This window comes from Canis aureus, chromosome Y (genome assembly GCF_053574225.1).
Source record: "Canis aureus isolate CA01 chromosome Y, VMU_Caureus_v.1.0, whole genome shotgun sequence".
Classification (NCBI taxonomy): domain Eukaryota; kingdom Metazoa; phylum Chordata; class Mammalia; order Carnivora; family Canidae; genus Canis; species Canis aureus.
The window spans coordinates 1430742-1453873 of NC_135650.1; the positions used below are offsets into that span (position 1 = coordinate 1430742).

At 44.0% G+C, this 23132-nt stretch overlaps 1 protein-coding gene across 1 annotated transcript; it reads left to right on the forward strand.

Moving 5' to 3' along the window:
• Positions 1-7753: 7753 nt before the first annotated feature.
• Positions 7754-22867, forward strand: LOC144309390 (ubiquitin-like modifier-activating enzyme 1). The gene is given in 26 exon segments (XM_077890463.1): positions 7754-7799; positions 7802-7869; positions 7999-8057; positions 8161-8329; positions 8419-8553; positions 9515-9621; positions 9895-9985; positions 10095-10227; positions 11365-11462; positions 11568-11714; positions 11843-12019; positions 12148-12252; positions 12338-12418; positions 12825-12980; positions 14862-15027; positions 15139-15335; positions 16592-16656; positions 16874-17069; positions 18919-18993; positions 19102-19291; positions 20957-21045; positions 21260-21352; positions 21477-21668; positions 22143-22244; positions 22352-22452; positions 22598-22867. Coding segments are annotated over 26 exon segments (3174 nt in total). The 3' UTR covers positions 22734-22867.
• The last annotated feature ends 265 nt before the right edge of the window (positions 22868-23132 follow it).

The window sequence follows — 23132 nt, forward strand, 5'->3', positions numbered from 1 at the left end:
AGGTTAAGGGAAATAAATGACAGCCTCAGAAGGAAAAATCTATGTTTAATTGGGGTTCCCGAGGGTGCCGAAAGAGACAGAGGTCCAGAATATGTATTTAAACAAATCACAGCTGAGAACTTTCCTAATTTGGGGAGAGAAACAGGCATTCAGATCGAGGAAATAGAGATCTCCCCCGCCCCCTTAAATCAATAAAAACTGCTCAACACCTGGACATTAAGTAGTGAAACTTGCAAATTCCAAATGTAAAGAGCAGCAAGAGACAAGAAATCTCTAACTTTTATAGGGAGAAAAATTAGATTAACAGCAGACCTCTCCACAGAGACCTGGCAGGCCAGAAAGGGCTGGCAGGATATATTCAGGGTCCTAAATGAGAAGAACCTGCAGCCAAGAATACTTTATCCAGCAAGACTCTCATTCAGAATAGAAGGAGAGATGAAGAGCTTCCAAGATAGGCAGAAACAGAAAGAATATGTGACCACGAAGCCAGCTCTGTGAGAAAGTAAGGGGGATTCTTTAATAGAAAGAGGAAGTCCAAGGGAACAATCCACAAAAAAAGGGACTGAATAGGTATCACGTTGACACTAAATTCATATCTTTCAATAGTAACTCTGAACGTGAATGGGCTTAATGACCCCATCAAAAGGCACAGGGTTTCAGACTGCATAAAAAAGCAAGACCCATCTATTTGCTGTCTACAAGAGACTCATTTGAGACAGAAGGACACCTACAGCCTGAAAATAAAAGGTTGGAGAACCATTTACCATTCAAATGCTCCTCAAAAGAAAGCAGGGGTAGCCATCCTTATATCAGATAAACTAAAGTTTATCCCAAAGACTGTAGTAAGAGGTGAAGAGGGGCATTCTATCATGCTTAAAGTATCTATCCAACAAGAGGACCTAACAATCATCATTATTTATGCCCCGAAAGTGGGAGCTGCCAAGTATATCAATCAGTTAATAACCAAAATTAAGACATACTTAGATAATAATACTCTTATACTTGGTGACTTGAATGTAGTGCTTTTTACAATCAACAGATCTTCCGAGAACAACATCTCCAAAGAAACAAGAGCTTTAAATGATACACTGGGCCGGATGGATTTCACAGATATCTACAGAATTTTACATCCAAACCCAACTGAATACACATTCTTCTCAAGTGTACATGGAACTTTCTCCAGAATAGACCACATACTGGGTCACAAATCAGGTCTTAACCGATACCAAGAGATTGGGATCGTCCCTTGCATATTTTCAGACCATAATGCTTTGAAATTAGAACTAAATCACAAGAAGAAGTTTGGAAGGATTTCAAACACGTGGAGGTAAGGACCATCCTGCTAAAAGATGAAAGGGTGGCTCAGCGGTTTAGCGTCACCTTCAGCCCAGGGCCTGATCCTGGAGACTTGGGATCGCGTCCCACGTCAGGCTCCCTGCATGGAGCGTGCTTCTCCCTCTGCCTGTGTCTCTTCTTCTCTTTCTCTCTCTCTCTCTCTCTCCCTGTGTCTCTCATGAATGAATGAATAAATAAATAAAAGTCTTAAAAAATAAAGATAGATCTTCGGACTTCCTATGGTGAAAAGGTCAACCAGGAAATTAGAGAAAAATGAAAAAGATTCATTGAAACTAATGAGAACGAAGATACAACCGTTTGAAATCTTTGGGATACAGCAAAAGCAGTCCTGAGGGGGAAATACATTACAATACAAAGATCCAAGCAAAAACTGGAAAGAACTCAAATACAAAAGCTAACCTTGCACCTAAAGGAGCTAGAGAAAAAACAGTAAATAGATCCAACACCCAGAAGAATAAGAGAGTTAATAAAGATTCCAGCAGTCCTCAATAAAATCGAGACCAGAAGATCTGTGGAGCACATTAACAAAACCAGGATTCGGTTCTTTGAAAGAATTAATAAGACAGATAAGCCATTAGCCAGCCTTATTAAAAAGAAGAGAGAGAAGACTCAAATTAATAAAACATGAACGAGAAAAGAGAGATCACCACCAACACCAAGGCAATACAAATGATCTTAAAAACTTATTATGAGCAGCTATACAACAATAAATTAGGCAATCTTGAAGAAATGAACACATTTCTGGAAAACCACAAACTACCAACTGCATCAGGAAGAAATAGAAAACCTGAACAGGCCAATAACCAGGGAGGAAATTGAGGCAGTGATCAAAAACCTCCCAAGACACAAATCTTCAGGGCCAGATGGCTTCCCTGAGGAATTCTATCAAACGTTTAAAGAAGAAACCGTACCTATTCTACTAAAGCTGTTTGGAAAGATAGCAAGAGATGGACCACTTCCAAACTCATTTATGAGGCCAGCGTCACATTAATTCCAAAACCAAAGGCCCCACGAAAAAGGGGAATTATGGACCAACATCCCTAATGAACATGGATGCAAAAGTTCTCAACAAGATACTAGCCAATAGGATCCAACAACAACTTAAGGAGATGATTCACCATCACCAAGTGGGATTTATCATTGGGATGCAAAGCTGGTTCAACACTCGTAAAACAATCAATGTGATTCATCATATCAGCAAGAGAAAAGCCAAGAACCATATGATCCTCTCATTAGATGTGGAGAAAGCATTTGAGAAAATACAGCATCCATTCCTGATCAAAACTCTTCAGAGTGTAGGGATAGAGGGAACATTCCTCAACATCTTAACACCATCTACGAAAAGCCCACAGAAAATATCATTCTCAAAGGGGAGGCACTGGGAGCCTTTCCCCTAAGATCAGGAACAAGACAGGGATGTACACTCTCACCACTGCTATTCAACAGAGTACTGGAAGTCCTAGCCTCAGCGTTCAGACAACAAAAAGACATTAAAGGCATTCAAATTGGCAAAGAAGAAGTCAAATTCTCCCTCTTCGCCGATGACCTGATACTCTACATAGAAAACACAAAAGCCTCCACCCCAAGATTGCTAGAACTCATACAGCAATTTTGTAGTGTGGCAGGATACAAAATCAATGCCCAGAAATCAGTGGCATTACTATACACTAACAATGAGCCTTAAGAAAGAGAAGTTAAGGAGTCAATCCCATTGACAATTGCACCTAAAAGCATAAGATATCTAGGAAGAAACCTAACCAAAGCGGTAAAGGATGTATACCCTAGTAACTATAGAACACTTCTGAAAGAAATTGAGGAAGATACAAAGAGATGGAAACATATTCCATGCTCATGGATTGGCATAATTAGTATTGTGAAAATGTCAATGTTACCCAGGGTAATTTACACATTTAATGCAATCCCTATCAAAATATCATGGACTTGGGGATCCCTGGGTGGCGCAGCGGTTTGGCGCCTGCCTTTGGCCCAGGGCGCGATCCTGGAGACCCGGGATCGAATCCCACGTCGGGCTCCTGGTGCATGGAGCCTGCTTCTCCCTCTGCCTGTGTCTCTGCGCCTCTCTCTCTCTCTCTCTCTGTGACTATCATAAATAAATAAAAATAAAAAAAAATAAAATATCATGGACTTTCTTCAGAGAGTTAGAACATATTATTTTAAGATTTGTGTGGAATCAGAAAAGACCCCGAATAGCCAGGGGAATTTTAGAAAAGAAAACCATATCTGGGGGCATCACAATGCCAGATTTCAGGTTGCACTACAAAGCTGTGGTCATCAAGACAGTGTGGTACTGGCAGAAAAACAGACACATAGATCAATGGAACAGAATAGAGAACCCAGAAGTGGCGCCTGAACTTTATGGCCAAGTAATATTTGATAAAGGAGGAAAGACTATCCATTGGAAGAAAGACAGTCTCTTCAATAAATGGTGGCCTGGAAAATTGGACATCCACATGCGGAAGAATGAAACTAGACCACTCTCTTTCACCACACACAAAGATAAACTCAAAATGGATGAAAGATCTAAATGGGAGACAAGATTCCATCAAAATCCTAGAGGAGAACACAGGCAACACCCTTTTTGAACTTGGCCACAGTGACTTCTTGCAAGGTACATCCACGAAGGCAAAAGAAACACAAGCAAAAATGAACCATTGGGACTTCATCAAGACAAGAAGCTTTTGCACAGCAAAGGATACAGTCAACAAAACGAAAAGACAACCTACAGAATGGGAGAAGATATTTGAAAATGACGTATCAGATAAAGGGCTAGTTTCCAAGATCTATGAAGAACTTATTAAACTCAACACCAAGAAACAAACAATCCGATCATGAAATGGGCAAAAGACATGAAGAGAGATCTCACAGAGGAAGACATAGACATGGCCAACATGCACATGAGAAAATGCTCTGCATCACTTGCCATCAGGGAAATACAAATCAAAACCACAATGAGATACCACCTCACACCAGTGAGAATGGGGAAAATTAACAAGGCAGGAAACCACAAATGTTGGAGACGATGCGGAGAAAAGGGAACCCTCTTACACTGTTGGTGGGAATGTGAACTGGTGCAGCCACTCTGGAAAACTGTGGAGGTTCCTCAAAGAGTTAAAGATAGACCTGCCCTACCACCCAGCAATTGCACTGTTGGGGATTGACCCCAAAGATTCAGATGCAATGAAAGTCCGGGACACCTGCACCCCGATGTTTCTAGCAGCAATGTCCACGATAGCCAAACTGTGGAAGGAGCCTCGGTGTCCATCGAAAGATGAATGGATAAAGAAGATGTGTACAATGGAATATTACTCAGCCATTAGAAACGACAAATACCCACCATTTGCTTCAACATGGATGGAACTGCAAGGTATTATGCTGAGTGAAATAAGTCAATCGGAGAAGGACAAACATTGTATGTTCTCATTCATTGGGGAATATACATAATAGTGAAAGGGGATAGAAGGGAAGGGAGAAGAAATGGGTAGGAAATATCAGAAAGGGAGACAGAACATAAAGACTCCTAACTCTGGGAAACGAACTAGGGGTGTTGGAAGGGGGTGTGGGCTGGGTGTGGGGGTGACTGTGCGACAGGCACTGAGGGGGGCACTTGTCGGGATGAGCACTGTGTATTGTTCTATATTTTGGCATATTGAACACGAAAAAAAATAAATGTATGAAAAAAAATAGAAAGCAAAAAAAAAAAAAAAAAAAGGAAATGTGTCTCAAGGCATTGTAGTGAGTTAATGCTCCAAACTGGAAGTGTCTTAGATACCTGAGGTCATCGTAACGTAAATAATTATATGTTAATGTAATAAATGAATTACACATTAATAAGAATATAAATGTTTACTGTAGGTAAGACAGTGCTGTAGTAAACTTTTTAGGTAACATCATATTTTTCATTTCATACCATTCTCACCTAATTAATATTTCCGATTTCATAAGTCATCTTGACCTACAGTGATGGATGATGTTGTCACAGCTGTACAGAAGGGGAAACTGGGGCACTGGTCTTTAGTCCTGTAGGCAGCTCAAGAAGGAGATTTGAAAATTTGAAGTCTTAAATTTCCTGACTCTTCTAAAAGCGTGAGTTTCCCCCCTGTGGGAAAGTTCATTACCTCTTCAGTTTCGGCTGCCAGTTTTTTTGTTTTGTTTTGTTTTGTTTTGTTTACTTATTTATGATAGACATAGAGAGAGAGAGAGAGGCAGAGACACAGGAGGAACCAGAAGCAGGCTCCATGCCCCGAGCCCGATGCGGGACTCGACTGGATCCCGGGACTCCAGGATTGCGCCCTGGGCCAAAGGCAGGCGCTAAACCGCTGAGCCACTCAGGGATCCCCCGGCTGCCAGTTTTTGCAAGTGTTTTCAGGTACGGACTTCCTCTGAATTCAGTATTATGTAGTGTCATACATAATTCGTGAGCATGAAACGTGCATTTCACGTGGACTGTTCTTTTCCTGAGTTTTTCACTGACGGAATGATCTGTATACTCGTTTGCAGCCATTTTCCTGGACGCAGGCATGAGAGGGAGTTGAGCTCCTCCTCCTGGCAGCCTGTGTAATGAGTCACACAAGGGCCGCTGACGTCATAAGTGAGTCAGCAGCTGGCGCAACAGGAGTAGGAGCAAAGGACTCCTTGGAGCCTCTGGCTCAGCAGCAGCCATCTTGTTTCGGCGGTTGAGGTAAAGGAGGAGTGGTCAGTGGAGGGGAGTGCGGGGAGAGGGGGGAAGCTGTGGCAGTGAAATTCTCGGCCAGCCAGTCAGCGGGAGAGGAGGGCTAGAAGGAGGGAGGCGGCTGGGCTTGGTTTTGACTGCATGAGGACTTGGCGGCGGAGCGAGTAGTGGAATCAGCATTGGTAGCAAACGGTCTTTGAAGGCGCCTCCCCGGCGTGTTTTTCGGGAGACTTTGGAACGGTCTGAGCTGGGTTGATATAGCGGTGGAGGGGTAGACCCTGCGGGGCTCGGGGGACTGGGGACTGGGGTTGCGGCGGGGTGGGGCGGGGGGGGGGGAACATTTGCCTTTAGAAATCCGACGTTGCGTTTCTGAAAACCGGGTATGAGCTTTTAAAGTTTCAGGGCACACGTGCATACGCAGAATTCTCATTCTATAGCAGACCTAGCATTTTGTGACCGCAAGGTGAACGTATGTAGTGAATATATATGCCATTAACGGTTTTAAATAGAAATTACCAGTTAGTCCACCAGTATTTGTCCTCACAGCGTCCAACACGGCACCAGACCATCCTGGGACCTTCTGCTTGACCCCAGAAAAGGTTGTTGTAACCTCTTGTTCTGAGACATCATACTACTTTCTCACTTTATATTCATTCCCAGTCACCATCCAAGCCAAAAACAAGGGACCAGACTCTCTGCAGACCATCTGAGCTTGATTATAGTTTCTTCCATACGTATCTGATTATATACTTTCTTCTCTGTCATCCTCTGGACCGAGCATTTCTATTTAGGTATTTGTTTGTTTTAAGGCTTGCCTTTAGTACATATTCCTAAAGAGTTCTTCCTTTCTAGATCCTGCATTTCTATTCAGTGGCCCACATCCCTCAACTCCTTAAGATCTTAGCATTTTCTGTGCTTTGGGTACAACCTTGTCCTCCAGCGACAAGCCCTTAGTATCTACTTTTGAAGACTCTCCCTTTTTCATGCTCCCAGGATTCTTTTCAGACAAGCCTGAGGTTTCTTCCCTCAGGGGCTCCTCAGACACAAACATAGTCAAAGATTGTTAGGGCAAAGCTGTCCTTCATCCGAGGATTCCCCCACTGCCACCTTCACTCCCAGAAGCATCTGACCTAATAGATGCTATCAGATTTTGTTCCTTACCACCTCTGTCAGACATTTATCTTCGCAGCCTCACCCTAGCCATGTCTGTGTATTAAAAAAAAACAAAACAAAACAAAAAAAAACAGATGTCCTAGCTTCTCTCAGTATCCCTTGACCCCACATCACACATTGTAGTCTGCCCTGACAACCTTTCAGTTATATCCTCAGGAGCCCTCACCTTTTCCTTTCAGCCTTGTAGGATCCCTTACTGTTAACCGATCTGTTCCCTCCCCTGTCACATTTCCATCACGCTAGGTCCCTTCCCCTGCATCTACTGACTGTCCGTAGCCTCAAGGTTAGAAACTGCTGAGAGAAACCAGAGGAAGTCACATTCTTGGCACTCCCTTCTCACTCACCCTGAGGCCTGAATTGTCTGTGCTTAGCCCCATCTTTTCACTTCCTCACACTAGAAGACTAGCATGTCTTCTTTATGTTTCTCTTCCTTAAAAAGGGCTACTAGTACTTTTGGCCCTCTCTCCCCCAAAATTGCCACTAACAAGAAGAAACACTACCCACCTCTGTCTCACCAAAGCCCTTCTCTTTCAGATGTCCAACTTGCCAGTATCCAAGAAACGCTGTGTGCCTGGGACTGATCAAAACCAAGTTCTGACTGCTCCTCTGCCTATTCTGTAATGTTCAAAGTGCCCTCAGAACCAAACGACGTGAGTGTCTTCTTCTTAGAGTCTCATAGGTGGGGTGCAGGGTGCTTGGTAACACAGTCATACCTGTCTCTTACCTGCAATCCTGCTAACCTCCTGGAATGATTCCGCCCCCCACCCTCCCATTCCTAGGGAATGCAAAAACAAGGCAGTGAAACAGACATAGATGAGGGCCTTTACTCCCGGCAGCTGTAAGTGTGGCCACATATGGGGTTGGGGAGTGGGAAGGGACACAGAGAGGATGGTGTTGAGAGGGTCAAGTCCTGACCCAGAACTCCCCCACCAATCTGGCAGGTATGTGCTTGGCCATGAGGCAATGAAGCATCTCCAGACATCCAGTGTACTGGTGTCAGGCCTCCGGGGCCTAGGAGTGGAAATTGCCAAGAATATCATCCTTGGTGGGGTCAAAGCTGTCACACTGCATGACCAGGGCACTGCCCAGTGGGCTGACCTCTCCTCCCAGGTACCTCTTCCAGACTACTTCACTAGCTTTGTGTAGGTACCATCCCCTTTGGGCACTGCATTTACTTCTCTTCCTATACCCTCTTGTAGTTCTACCTGCGGGAGGAGGACATTGGTAAAAACCGGGCTGAGGTATCACAGCCCCGCCTTGCTGAGCTCAACAGCTATGTGCCTGTCACCACCTATACTGGAGCCCTTGTTGAGGACTTCCTTAGTGGTTTCCAGGTACCTTGCTGCATGCATCCTGCCTCTTGCCTAATTTTCTCAGATTCGGTTTCTGGTTTGTTTATTCAGAATGTACTTAGCAGGCTATCCGGGTATTTAAGTTTTGCGTAGGGAAGCTTGGGGATATAGGCAGGAATTAGATCCTGCACCTGTCCTGGGGGGATCTCAGACCTTTTCAGGAGGGAAGAAATGGCCAGATAACCATGGCACAATGTTTGTGAGCGCTGAATTCTGAAGCCAAAATACCTTAGCGTGTGGGTGTCTGGCTCTTACAATTAATTGCCTAACAGTGAACAAGTAACTTGTTTTATCTGCCTTTATTTTTCTGTGTGTAGAATAGGAGTAATAGCAGTAACGACTTCAGAGTTTTTGTGAAGGCCAAACACTTAGGATAGCAGTTGGCACGATACGAGTTCCAAATATGTGTTTGTTAAATAACTAGGCTGGAAAGAGGTGCTGCGGGTACTGATATGCCTCTGTAGAGTTTCCCAGAGGAGACGGGTACTGGAATTCCTGATAAAGGATTAGGGAACGACAGACAAAGATCAGATCTGAGCAGGTGTTTTATTTATTTAGGAACTGAAGCAAGTGAGGGTTTAAAGTGAGGGATTTGGGGCATAATCTCAGACTTTGGGAATAGAGACTGATTCGTAGGAAGGCCAGGATTAGGTGTTGGTCAAATAAAAGAGTTTGTTGGTCTCTTCAGTACCTCTTTACTTTTCTGAGCCAAGTCCAGGATTCCTCTTTCTCTCCAGTGACTTCACTCTCACTGAGTGTGACACTCATAGATACTTTATAAATAAAAGACGACTGAGCCAGCAAAGTTGGAATCTTGACACCCCACAAGTGCTGGACTGTCTGACACTTCACCCAGCCCAATCTGTGTTTCTCCTTTATTTTCTTTACTCTCCCGAACCCCATTGCTAACCCTTGAGTATAATAAGCCTCTTTCTCTGTATAGGTGGTGGTCCTCACCAACACTCCTTTGGAGCACCAGCTGCAGGTGGGTGAGTTCTGTCATAGCCATGGAATCAAGCTCGTCGTGGCAGACACACGGGGCCTATTTGGGTGAGTTGTCTGCCTCTCGCTTTGTCCTGAGCACCTGCCAGGCCCAGGAAAGGTCCTTTTGCTCCTTGAACTGAACTCCCGCTACTCCCAGCCAACCCAAGCCTGGGTTTTGATTCTGTATGTTTAGCTTTCCCCTTTTGGCATGAGTGATGTCACCTGGTTTACCAGCAAAAATGACCTGAGTTTGCCTAGCAGTTACTCACTGCACCTTGAAGGACACATAGAGTATGTGTGTGCATGGGTGTTAGGCTGTAGTCCTGTTGTCTCCTACAGGCAGTTGTTCTGTGACTTTGGAGAGGAAATGATCCTTACAGATTCCAATGGGGAGCAGCCTCTCAGTGCTATGGTATCTATGGTTACGAAGGTAAGGAGCTCAGCCCCGGGCATTCTGGTGGGCAGGTGGGCAGCAGTAATTCTCTCTGTCTCCTCCTGGCACCCTGAGGTACTCTGAGGCTTACTTCTCTTCCAACTAGGATAGCCCTGGTGTCGTCACCTGCCTGGATGAGGCCCGGCATGGGTTTGAGAGTGGCGACTTTGTTTCCTTCACAGAAGTCCAGGGCATGAATGAACTCAATGGCACCTGTCCCATAGAGATCAAAGTCCTGGGTATGTCAAGGCTGGAGATGAGAAATGATTGCCTGGAACAAAGCGAGTGCTGTGGGTGATCCAGAGGCCAAAGTGTGACATGAAGCTGTAATATGAATTAGAGCAAAGGCCAGGAGGAGATGACTTTTGGAACGTGGGCTAAAACTTAGAGGAGAGATGAGCCCATGGGATCTCACTTGATGGATGTGAAGTGAACTAAAGGCAGCAGTATATGCCACTAGTGTTTGTTTCCTTGAGAATTTATAGTACAGAATTCTGTATATTTAGTATAGTTTCTAAGTAATACTTTATCGCTTTATATGTGAAAAAAAAATAGCCTTACAAGAGATGTTTCCCAGGTCCTGGTTCACCATTAATATTTTATGTGTGTCATAAACTTCTTAGTATGCCAGCTTGGGTTTAAACGTTACTGTTTTAAAGAGACTGGAAAGAATAAGAAAGTAAGTCCAGATATACGTCTAGTATCTGCCTGAACGGATGCCCTTTACCATTTTGTCATCGTCATGGGGTTTGAAGGTGATAATTCTTTTAGGTTTTTAGGGATTTATCCTATTTATTTAAGTTATCTTTATTTTACCTATGTTTTTGAGAGATATTTTTGAGGAGTTTAGAATTCTGGATTGACAGTTTTTCTCTTCCATCGTGTAAAAGATGTTGCTGTTTTTTGCTGCTTCCATTGTTTTCCACAAGTAGCATGCTTTCATTCTTTTCCTTGTTCCTTTGTATGTAATGTGCTTATTTTCTCTGCCACCGATTATAAACAATGTGATTTTTACAGTGCACCTTAGTGCACTTTTCTCTGTGTTTCTTTTGTTTGGGTTTATTCAACTGCATTGTTGGTTTACAGTTGTATCAAGTTTGGAGAATTACTGGCAATAATTTTTTCCAAAATGTTTCTGTCTTACTTCCTCTCACCCTGTTATCTCTTTCCAGAACTCGAATTGGATGTATATGGAGCTACTTATTTTGTCTTTTGTTTGTTTTTCCTCTGTGTTGTATTTTGAATCGTTTCTTTTAGTGTGCAGCTGGTCAGGATGGCTTTTTCACTCTTGTTTTGATGGTGCCGTTGATTTTCAGTGGTGGGACAGAAGGATTGGTGGTTGACCTAACAGGTATTTCATTCTTTTCCTCCCCTAGGTCCTTATACCTTTAGTATCTGTGATACTTCTAGCTTCTCTGAGTACATCCGGGGAGGCATTGTTAGTCAGGTCAAAGTACCTAAGAAGATAAGCTTTGTGAGTATGTGTGGGGGGTGGGGGGAGTGGGGAGTGGGGGTGGGCTGCAGGGTTCCGCAGTTTAGGATTTTCACTTCCCTGGTGCTGATATCCCTCTCTCCACAGAAATCTTTGCTAGCCTCACTGGCAGAGCCAGACTTTGTGATAACGGATTTTGCCAAATATTCTCGTGCTGGTCAGCTGCACATTGGCTTCCAGGCCCTGCACCACTTCTGTGCTCAGCATGGCCGGTCCCCTCGTCCCCACAATGAGGTAGATGAGTGAGCAAGCCAGCCAGCATCCTTGGCCCAAAGCCTCACCTGCTTTCCATCTACGTTTTCCCAGTCTGTCTCCCCACAGTTGGCCTAACTTGTCCTTTGCTGGTTCTGTTTGTCTTTCAGGAGGATGCAACAGAACTGATGGCCTTCGCACAGCGTGTGAATGCCCAAGCCCTGCCAGCACTGCAGCAGGATAGCCTGGATGAGGACCTCATTCGAAAGCTGTCATATGTGGCTGCTGGGGACCTGGCACCTATAAACGCCTTTATTGGGGGCTTGGCTGCCCAGGAAGTTTTGAAGGTCAGTGTGGGTCAGATAGAGCAGAGTTGATGACAGGGTAAGTACCTTCCTGATTCCTTCACTGTTGTCTGTGTGGGTCAGATTCTCATTAAGGACTGATGACTTCCCATTTGTTACCGTCTTTCCAGGCTTGCTCTGGGAAGTTTATGCCCATTATGCAGTGGCTCTACTTTGATGCCCTTGAGTGTCTCCCCGAGGACAAAGAGGCCCTCACAGAGGACAAGTGTCTCCCGGTAGGTGAAGGGGCCACATCGGGAAGGTATCATAGGTCTCTGCAAGGCAGCTCTTCTCTGATCTTCCTCTCTTTACGTGATTCAGTGCCAGAACCGTTATGACGGGCAAGTAGCTGTCTTTGGCTCAGCCCTGCAAGAGAAGCTGGGCCGGCAGAAGTACTTCTTGGTGAGTGATCCCATTGGGCACTAACTACATCGTCTTTGCTTCTGGCCAATCTTACCTGGAGTCTCCTGCCTACAGGGGAGGTTCTTTGTTTTTTGTTTGTTTTGTTTTGTTTTGTTTTTTAATCCTCATCTCTTCTCTTTCTCCATTTTCTTCCTGCTACAGTAAAGCCTGATATGTGCCTTTGTGCCTTTATGCCCCTCCCATCCCTCCCACTCCTCCCCACACCTTCTTCCTTAGATGACAGTGGGTATTTATGGCTTCAGGATTTGGACATGTGATACCAGACCCTATTACCCTCTCTCAGTATCTTCAGGGGGTGTTTGAGGACTAAACAAGTATCTTTGCTAACCAGTCTGCCTGCCTGCCTGTCTGTCTGTCTCTCTCTCTCTCCTTGGTAACCTCTCAGGTGGGTGCAGGGGCCATTGGCTGCGAACTGCTCAAGAACTTTGCCATGATTGGTCTAGGCTGTGGGGAGGATGGTGCAATCACTGTTACAGACATGGACACCATTGAGAAGTCCAATCTGAACCGACAGTTTTTGTTCCGGCCCTGGGATGTCACGGTAAGTGGGTGAGCTGCTTCTCTCACCCCTCTCCTATCTTTTTGGTCATTAATCTTAATACCTTGGGTCTTTTTGCCGCTATATTTCTTCCTGCTTTTCCCTCTTTTTCTTTACCATTCAACCTTTTCAGCAGTTATATGAATATTTTCATTTCGTTCTTCTTTTTATATCTTCCCGTACTCTTTTATTTGTTTGTTTAGCCTCCTCAGTTTTTGTAACTGCTAACATAGGACTGTGGAAGCTAGGTATATGTAGAAGGATTCCTGCCCTTGTCTAGTGAGAAAAGTCTGGAGGTCCTCATAATTGTTTTTAAGACTACTAAAACATTATTTGCCTTTTCACTCTTTATGTTGTCAGGTAAAAAAAATTTCCATGTCATTTTAGGAAGGAAGGCTTCCCTAACTCTGTAACATAGCATTTTGCCAAATGACCAAAGCAGGATGGTACAAAACAGGGCAGTACCTAAAGATCATTCAAAATGCAAAACAAACCAGTAGATATTAATATAGATTCAAGACTTCACCTTGCAACAACACTTTAAAACACTATCACGTGTCGTTTTTATTTTTTTAATATCAATAATTACCTGAAAATGCTTAAAATGTTATATGATATTGAGTATTTCTTCTATGTACATTTAACAGATTGAATGTAGTAGACATGAGAATCCAGCTGCCTTCTAAGAGATTATGTAACTTAAAACATTTGCAAAAGTGTTTATGTAACTTGACTTTTGTGACTAAAGTTTTTGTATCAGACAACCTTTTTTCATATTTATACTGCATAATGGAATCATTCCGTTTTCCAAGTGAACTAACAGTAATATAAAACTTTACCAGTTTTGGGGTGCCTGGATGGCTCAGTGATTGAGCGGCTCAGCTCAGGTCATGATCTCAGGGTCCTAGGTTCGAGGCCTATCTCGGGCTCCCCACAGGGAGCCTGCTTCTCCCTCTGCCTGTGTCTCTGTCTTACTCTTATGAGTAAATAAATAAAATGTTAAGTAAATAAAAGAAAAAAAATAGACTTCTACCAGTTTAAATTTCTCGTACAGGAAATAGGGGTAGCTATAGCCTTACATAGCAAAAGCTCTTTTTAAGACCTGTACATCTGAAGTTGGTTGCAATAGACAGTAAATACAATAGCAAAGTCTACGGGTAATGTTAGAAGGTGCAAAGTACTGTACAAAAGCAATCATGAAAAAAAAAAGGATGAGAGGGAAGTGCCAGGGAAAGTGGTTCCCCTGTGGTTTAAAAAAAAAAAAAAAAAAAAAGAGGCCTCAGTAGAAACATAGCATTTCCTTGAGACCTGGATGATAGAGGGAAATGAGACTGTAACTCAGGAAAGAGTGCATCAAGTAAGGGTAACAGCCTGAGCAAAAAAACCCTGCTGTTAAAATATAGGTCATTGTGTTTAAAGAACAGAGAGGTTGTTCAGAGGTGACCATGGTAGGAGATGAGGTTGTAGAAGTGAAATAGGTCAACTCACACCATAAGTCAGAGTGGGAGCCAGTAGAGGGTTTTGAGCAAAGGAGAAATGTGACCTGGCCTACACTGTCAGAGGAATACTGTTTGTATTTGTACAAGGACCTTGGTTTTATTTGTGTAATGGCATCCCAACTCTGGATGCTGTTAACTAAAAAGAGCAATGAATGTTAAAGATATCTGATCTGTTGTCTCCTGCTTGCTTTTTGGTTCCTTTTCTATTCATCTGGCCCATTTGTCACAGCCTCAGCTATGTGACATTTGTCATTGGGTACTGCTAAACCAGGAATCAACTGAGTATAGATTTTGCCCACCATTAGATAAATTGGGTGTCGGAACAGCTCTGTAAAGGTTTATTGGGTGAACATATAATGACAGCTCCTCCTCCATCCCTACCCAGAAATTGAAATCTGACACAGCTGCTGCAGCTGCGCACCAAATAAATCCATACATCCAGGTACTGAGCCATCCGAATCGTGTTGGACCTGACACAGAGCACATCTATGATGACAGCTTCTTCCAGAACCTTGATGGTATTGCCAATGCCCTGGACAATGTGGATACTCGTGAGTTTGGAGGCAGATGAGGACCAGGGCAGAGCGACATGTGTCTATTTTGGGAAGTATCTGTCTTCCTGTCCTGTGCTAATGTTATCACCTCCTGTTGTCTTCCCGTAGGCTTGTACATGGACCGCCGCTGTGTGTACTACCGTAAACCACTGCTGGAATCAGGTACACTGGGTACGAAGGGCAACGTGCAGGTGGTTATCCCTTTCCTGACAGAGTCCTACAGCTCCAGCCAGGACCCTCCTGAGAAGTCCATCCCCATCTGCACATTGAAGAACTTCCCCAATGCCATCGAACACACACTGCAGGTGATCACCTTTGGAGGGAGGGAGGAGTGGGAGAGACAGGCACCTAGGCAGCCTCTCGGCTGCCCAACTTGTCGTTCAGGTGATGTAAGTGTCAGTGTAACATGCGTTTTCTTCAAATCTCTTTCTCTCACTTTTACACCCTGCAGGGTAAGCTTTAGTAAATGATTCATTTCTTTTAACTTCAAAAATTTTAAATTTGGACATACGGAGATGCATATTTATATAATATGTGAAGTATTTTATATAATTTGTATCTGAGAAATGAAAGTGTGATCTTAAGTAAACAGAGTATTATTTTCTTGTTAAAAAGATTAATTTCATAGTACTGTCTCTTCTGGTTACTTAATTGCTTCTGATATTCGGTCCATATTTAGGTTTCCCTAACTGTTGCGCCAAATATGTTTATCAGGTGTGTCACGATAAATTCTGTTTGTATGATGTACATACACAACAGTGGGTATACTACATACCGTCTAAATGGACAGAGTAAACATAGATCAAACCAGCAGAACCTGATTTCAGAGTAAGGATGCAGACATAAGATATGCCACAATAATGTGGCACAGCTGGCAGTTGAACCTGGATGTCTAGGTTCCAGATCATTCCACCAGTGGCCATACTTACTGATCTTGTAATTCTTATTTTCTGCCCAGTGCTCAAGACCTCTATGAGTCATTCATGTTTTGTTTTTGGTGTGAACATCTTTCTTATTGAGGCATATCACATCTAGGGTAGGGTACATGTGTCTTAAGCATGAGTTTTCCAAGTGCATATATCTCTACACACCTATATACATACACACACATACACACACACATATACAAATATACACATATATACATACACACACGCTTGGGTAACCAGTAGGTAACCAGTGCCCAGATCGAGGTCTGTGGTTTTCAAATTGGGGTGGTAGGGCTTTGAATGTTTGAGGGACTTCTTTCCTGTGTTCTTTTGTAGCAATCATGCTAGTCCTGATTGGTTCATTGAGTGATGGTCTTTCTTTTTACCCTAAGATTTTATTTATTTGTTCATGAGAGACAGAGAGACAGAGGCAGAGGCACAGGGAGAAGCAGGCTTCATGCAGGGAGCCCGATGTGGGACTCGATTTCAGGACCCCGGGGATCATGCCCTGAGCCAAAGGCAGACGCTCAACTACTGAGCCATGCAGGCATACCTTACTGATGGTCTTTCTAATGTCTGCAGAAACCCATTTTGTCTTTTAGTCCCATGTAATCTCTTTGCTCTGTTTGCAGTGGGCTCGGGATGAGTTTGAAGGTCTTTTCAAGCAGCCCGCAGAAAATGTCAACCAGTATCTCACGTGAGTAATCCTGTCCAAATGTACCCTCCCCTGTCGCCTGCATACGTGCCAACCACTGTAACCAGAGTGTGGTTCAGCACCAGCCACACTTTCTGAATAAATTAATGAATATTTGGGCCTCATGCCATTGGAGAGTCAGAACCAGCTCTCCATGCAGCTCAGCCTACTTCTGGGCTCTCTGTATAATCCTGCCCATTTTTCCTTGAATTACCATTAGAGACTCCAAGTTTGTGGAACGAGCACTGTGCCTGGCAGGCACCCAACCCCTGGAGATGCTGGAGGCTGTGCAGCGTAGCCTGCTGTTACAGCGGCCAGAGACCTGGGCTGACTGTGTGACTTGGGCGTACCACCACTGGCACACTCAGTACTCCAACAATATTCGGCAGCTTTTGCACAACTTTCCGCCTGACCAGGTATTACATACTTGGTAGATTCATTTACAGAATACATTTTCTGGAAATAGGGATCATGCTGAGGGCTCTTGATGCAGCTAATCCAGCGGTAGCAGGTACACCAAGACCATTTTATGAAATATCATAAAATGATTGAGTCATTGCTTTCTTGCAGTGAAGTATGTGTTTTTCCCTGCATCCATTTTTTTTTCTCATGCAAGATACTTGGTTTTTCTTTTCCTTTCCTTTCCGGTAGTATAGGATGAGTCATACTTAATTCCCAGTCAGGACTGTAGACATTATAGGAGAGAAATTTTGTGAGTTAAGAGTACAAGTGGGGCAGCCCCGGTGGTGCAGCGGTTTAGCGCCGCCTGCGCTAAACCCAGGGCGTGATCCTGGAGACCCGGGTTCGAGTCCCACGTCAGGCTCCCTGCAGGGAGCCTGCTTCTCCCTCTGCCTTGGTCTCTGTCTGTCTGTCTGTCTCTCTCTGTGTGTCTCTAAGAATAAATAAAATAAAAAAATCTTAAAAAAAGAAAGTGTTTAAAAAACATATATTTTTTTACATTTTTTTATAATAAATTTATTTTTCATTGGTGTTCAATTTACCAACATACAGAATAACACCCAGTGCTCATCCCGTCAAGTGCCCCCCTCAGTGCCCATCACCCATTCACCCCCACCCCCCGCCCTCCTCCCCTTCCACCACCCCTAGTTCGTTTCCCAGAGTTAGGAGTCTTTATGTTCTGTCTCCCTTTCTGGAATTTCCCACATATTTCTTCTCCCTTCCCTTATATTCCCTTTCACTATTATTTATATTCCCCAAATGAATGAGAACATACACTGTTTGTCCTTCTCCAATTGACTTACTTCACTCAGCATAATACCCTCCAGTTCCATCCACTTTGAAGCAAATGGTGGGTATTTGTCGTTTCTAATGGCTGAGTAATATTCCATTGTATACATAAACTACATCTTCTTTATCCATTCATCTTTCGATGGACACCAAGGCTCCTTCCACAGTTTGGCTATTGTGGACATTGCTGCTAGAAACATCGGGGTGCAGGTGTCCCGGCGTTTCATTGCTTCTGAATCTATTTAAAAAAAAAGAGTACAAGTGGTTTGGGCTACCTGTGTGCCTCAGTTTGTTAAGCATCTGTCTGCATTTGGCTCAGGTCATGGTTGCTGGGTCCTGGGACTGAGCCCCCTGCACAGCTGGGAGTCCTGCTCAGCTGGGAGTCTGCCCCTTTACCGCCACTGCTACCCGTCCTTGTGTTCTCTCCCTGTCTCTCCCAAATAAGTAAAATTTTAAATGAAAAGACTGCTTTCCCCCTCCCCTCTTTAAGGTAAACAAATAAATCTTTAAAAAAATAAGTTTAAGTGCTTCACCTTCCAGTTTCTTTTTTTTTTAATTTTTATTTATGATAGTCACACACACAGAGAGAGAGATAGGCAGAGACACAGGCAGAGGGAGAAGCAGGCTCCATGCACCGGGAGCCCGACGTGGGACTCGATCCCGGGTCTCCAGGATCACGCCCTGGGCCAAAGGCAGGCGCCAAACCCCTGTGCCACCCAGGGATCCCTACCTTCCAGTTTCATTTGATCTTGGGGCAAATCATGAATGTTCTCTCTGCACCTTAGTATCCTCATCTGTGAATAATAATGTCCCAGTTCCTGGGAGTTTTTTAAAGACTAATATAAGTTAATTAATCTGATACAGTACCTGGTTATTCATAAGATATTGATAAATCGTTCTGTGTATGCAGAAAGTGAGTGCCCAGGGATAATGAGTTGGGACTTCTAGGTCTGAGGTGAGAAGTCCTGTTTATCTCATCCCAGGCCCTGCTACTCCAAACCCTTTCTGTCCTCGTAGCTTACAAGCTCTGGAGCCCTATTCTGGTCTGGGCCCAAACGCTGTCCACACCCACTCATCTTTGACGTCGACAATGTAAGTCTCCTGCTAGTACCCTAGCATTGGGTGGAAAGTGGCTGGGAAGATGCCTGAGGTTCTAGGGTAGGGAGTCATGTGCTTACCAGTCTGTATCTTGCCTTCTAGCCCCTGCATCTGGATTATGTGATGGCTGCTGCCAACCTCTTTGCCCAGACTTATGGGCTGATGGGGTCTCAGGACCGAGCTGCTGTGGCCGTGCTTCTGCAGTCTGTGCATATCCCTGAATTCATCCCCAAGTCTGGTGTCAAGATCCATGTCTCTGACCAGGAGCTTCAGAATGCCAGTGCCTCTGTTGGTGAGGGTGCTTGCCAGTTGTTCTAGAGCACCATCCTAGTTATCTCCTGTCCGAGTTTCTACACTACTTGTGCTAGTTACTCTGAGTTCCCAAGCCTGAGTTTTACCCACGCTGTCCTTTGGCCTATGCTTCCCCCAGTGTAAAATGAAGATGGGTGGTTGAAGTAAGTTCTTTCCTGTGTTCCTCCCCTCTCCCTTACCATTTTTATGTTTCCCATTCTGGCTCCCAGGAAGATTAATTGGATATCTTCTTTGTGTGTGTTTGCCTTTTTCGTTCTCCTTTCCTCCCCATTTTCTTCTTGTTCTGTTTATGTGGGGGAGGAAGGGGGTCTTGATGAGTAGTCTGCCTTGATATCTTGCCAGGGTCATCTACTTCCCAGGGGAGATGGGAGATCCATATTCTCAACTTCCATCTCTATGTATTTTTTACTCTAGCATTGACCTTCATGGGTGTGTTCATCTCCTCTCAAGTCTTCCTCCTCCTCTCACCATCTGTAACTGCCCTCTAACTCCCAACTTCCATTTCCCACATCCCTCCATCTCTCCCTTACCTTGTCTCATGCTCTGTAAGTCCCTCTCCATATTGTGTATTTTCTGTATATATCTTTCCATTTTTTGCTCTGTATCTCTCTCCCCATACATCTCCCTAGCCTGCTCTTTCCAAATCAACTTGTCTCTCCTGTTCTTCTCTGTATATTTCTTTCTGCGTGTCTCTTTAGCTGTCAGCCCTGCATTTATTTTCCTCTAGCTCATCCTCCATATATATTCCTTATCTTCCATTGTTCTTTTTCATCTCCATCTTCAAATTTTTTGTTCTATTCACGTTCTCTTTTTCCTGTTTTTCCCTACTGCTCCTTCTTGTATCTTCTTCCCATGTATTTCTGTCCTGTTTCTCTATCTTCCTCTACGTCTGTTTCCCTCTGTGTCATTTTTTAAAATATTCTCTTTTTATTGTAATCTTCATTTTAAAAAATTACAGTAAAAACACCTAAGATTTACAGTGTTAACCATTTTTAGGTGTTTTGTTCAGTAGCATTAAACATAGCAACATTGTTGTGAGGCATCTCTAGGACTTCCTCACCTTTCAGATCTGAAATTCTGTCCCCAGTAAACATAACTTCCCAGTCTCCTGCCCAACAAGCATGTAGCAGCCAGCATTCTATATTCTGTGACTCTTACAGATATCTCCTGTAAGTGGAAAAATGAGAAGTTGTCTTTGTCTCTCCAATGATAATACATTCTGGGTCCATCTACGTCCTTGCAAATGGCAAGATTTCATTCTTTTTGATGGTTGAGTAGTATTCCATTGTGTGCACACACCACCACTTTGTCAGGCATTCATCTGCGAAAGGACACTTGGACTGCTTCCATCTCTCATCTGTTCTGCATGGTGCTACTTGTCTATATTCTTTCTTAATGTCATTATCTTTGTTCCTCAGCATCCCCATTTATATTTCCCTTCACGGTCCTATTCCTGTCTATGTCCGTCTGTCTTGTTTGGGGTGTTTTCTGCTCTGTTGTCTCCTGGCTTCCCCAGCTGTTTCCCACAGCAGATTTCTTATTCAAATCCTTTGTCTGAACATCTATGCCCCAGTCTAGTCTCCTTTTTTTTCCTCAGACCCTGGCCTAGAATTTAAAGGACTAACACATCCCTCCCTTTCTACAGATGATAGCCGCTTACAGGAGCTCAGAGCAATGCTTCCCAGCCCAGAGAAGCTCCGTGGGTTCAAGATGTATCCTATCAACTTTGAGAAGGTGGCTGGGAGGGGTGGGACCCTCAACAGGGTGGGAGAATGGGTTTAGCCATCAAAGGCTTCTGTGGGAATTACAGTCCTACTGGATTTCCTTGGCTTGTCTGCAAAGTAGTTGAGGTGGAACATACATACACTTGAATTATTAGTAGCCAAGAAACTTAGTTTTCATCTAACTCCCGCTTTTGTATTCTTCCTGTCTCCCCACTCAATAACAGGATGATAACACTAACTTTCATATGGATTTCATTGTGGCTGCATCCAACCTCCGAGCAGAAAACTATAACATTCCCCCTGCAGATCGGCATAAGGTAATGATAGTCTAGAGCTAAGCTTTCACCCTCTCCCAAGGTTGAGTCTCCCAAATTTGTCCTCTTTTATAGATCCTGAACCTCTTTATAGACTGCATATGCTGGTCATCTTCTGTCCCTGCAGAGCAAGCTGATTGCAGGAAAGATCATCCCTGCCATTGCCACAACCACAGCAGCTATAGTTGGCCTCGTGTGTCTGGAGCTATACAAAGTGGTGCAGGGACACCAGCAGCTTGAGTCTTACAAGAACAGTTTTATGAACTTGGCCCTGCCCTTCTTCAGCTTCTCTGAACCACTTGCCCCACCCCGTCACCAGGTGGGGTCCTTCTTAGATGGAAACCTGGTTTTGCCCCATTACTGAGTGAGACTGAGTGAGGGGGTGTGTCTGTCTATGCAGAACTGCCTTATGGCACATGACATTTTATATGTTTGGGTACCTGTACCTTTTGTGCACCATTTTTCCGTTCATCTTATGGTTTTTTGAATTGAGTGAAGTAGGAATGTGGCTGGCATATTTGAGACGTCATGAGAAGACTAGTGTAGTTAGAGGATATTAAATGGGAAGGAAGGGAAGTGGAAGGTGACTGAAGGAGATACCAGGATCTTCTTATTGTGTAGCCACATCGATCAATATAAGAATGTCATTTGCTTGCACCCGGTGATAGGGGCCTGAAGGAGGGTTAGGACAAAAGGAGGCTGTGATTGATAGGTCTTAAAAAGTCAAGTTGAGTGTTGGGCTGGGACCATCTGGGTTAGCCCATATTCCACTCCCCTGTGTTTTGTCCTACAGTACTATAACCAAGAGTGGACATTGTGGGATCGCTTTGAGGTACGGGGGCTGCAGCCTAATGGTGAAGAGATGACCCTCAGACAGTTCCTTGACTACTTTAAGGTAAGCCTCTTCTATTTCACTCCATCTCGGGGTGGTGGTGGTTGCAGGTGATTCATAATCTCCTTTTCCGTGATACTGTCGTCTGTCCTCCTTCCCACCTTCTCCAGAAAGAGCACAAATTAGAGATTACCATGCTGTCCCAAGGTATATCCATGCTGTACTCCTTTTTCATGCCAGCTACCAAACTCAGGGAACGATTGGATCAGCCGTAAGTTGGCCACTGGACAGGCTAAGGAAGGCCCAGTGTGGGGTGGGAAGATTTATTAGTTAACGGCTTTCCCTGTTTTCTTCACCCTCCTATCCTTCTCCTTTATTGCTTTCTACCTCCCTGACCCTCTTCTGTCTCTTTCCAGGATGACAGAAATTGTGAGCCATATGTTAAAGCGAAAGCTGGGCCACCATGTACGGGCACTGGTCCTTGAGCTGTGCTGCAATGATGAGAGCGGTGAGGATGTCGAGGTTCCCTATGTACGATATACCTTCCGCTGATTTCCCAGTCTCTAAACAGTCCCTTCTAGTTGTGGAAAAACAAGTGCCTAACCTTATATCCTTTTGAGAACTTTTCTTTGCTATTGCTCTTTACTGTTCGGAATGGGGATTCTTAATAAAATCTTATCAATGCAGATGTGGCATGTCCTGGTTTTGGCAATGGCCCATGCCATTCGTTTCATCTAGGAAATAATGTGCTACCTGTACTTTGTTCAGGTAATAATCCCAACAGTTCAGCCTCATCACAGAAACATAGAATTGGCCCTAAATCCAGGCTTATGAGACAGAGAAGATTAAATGCAAGTAATCTCATGCATGTGAGGATTGCTTCCTTTTTGTCCTGTCATCCCTCCTAAAGAAGAAGTAAAGGCAATTGTAGACCACAGTGCAGGTCTGCCT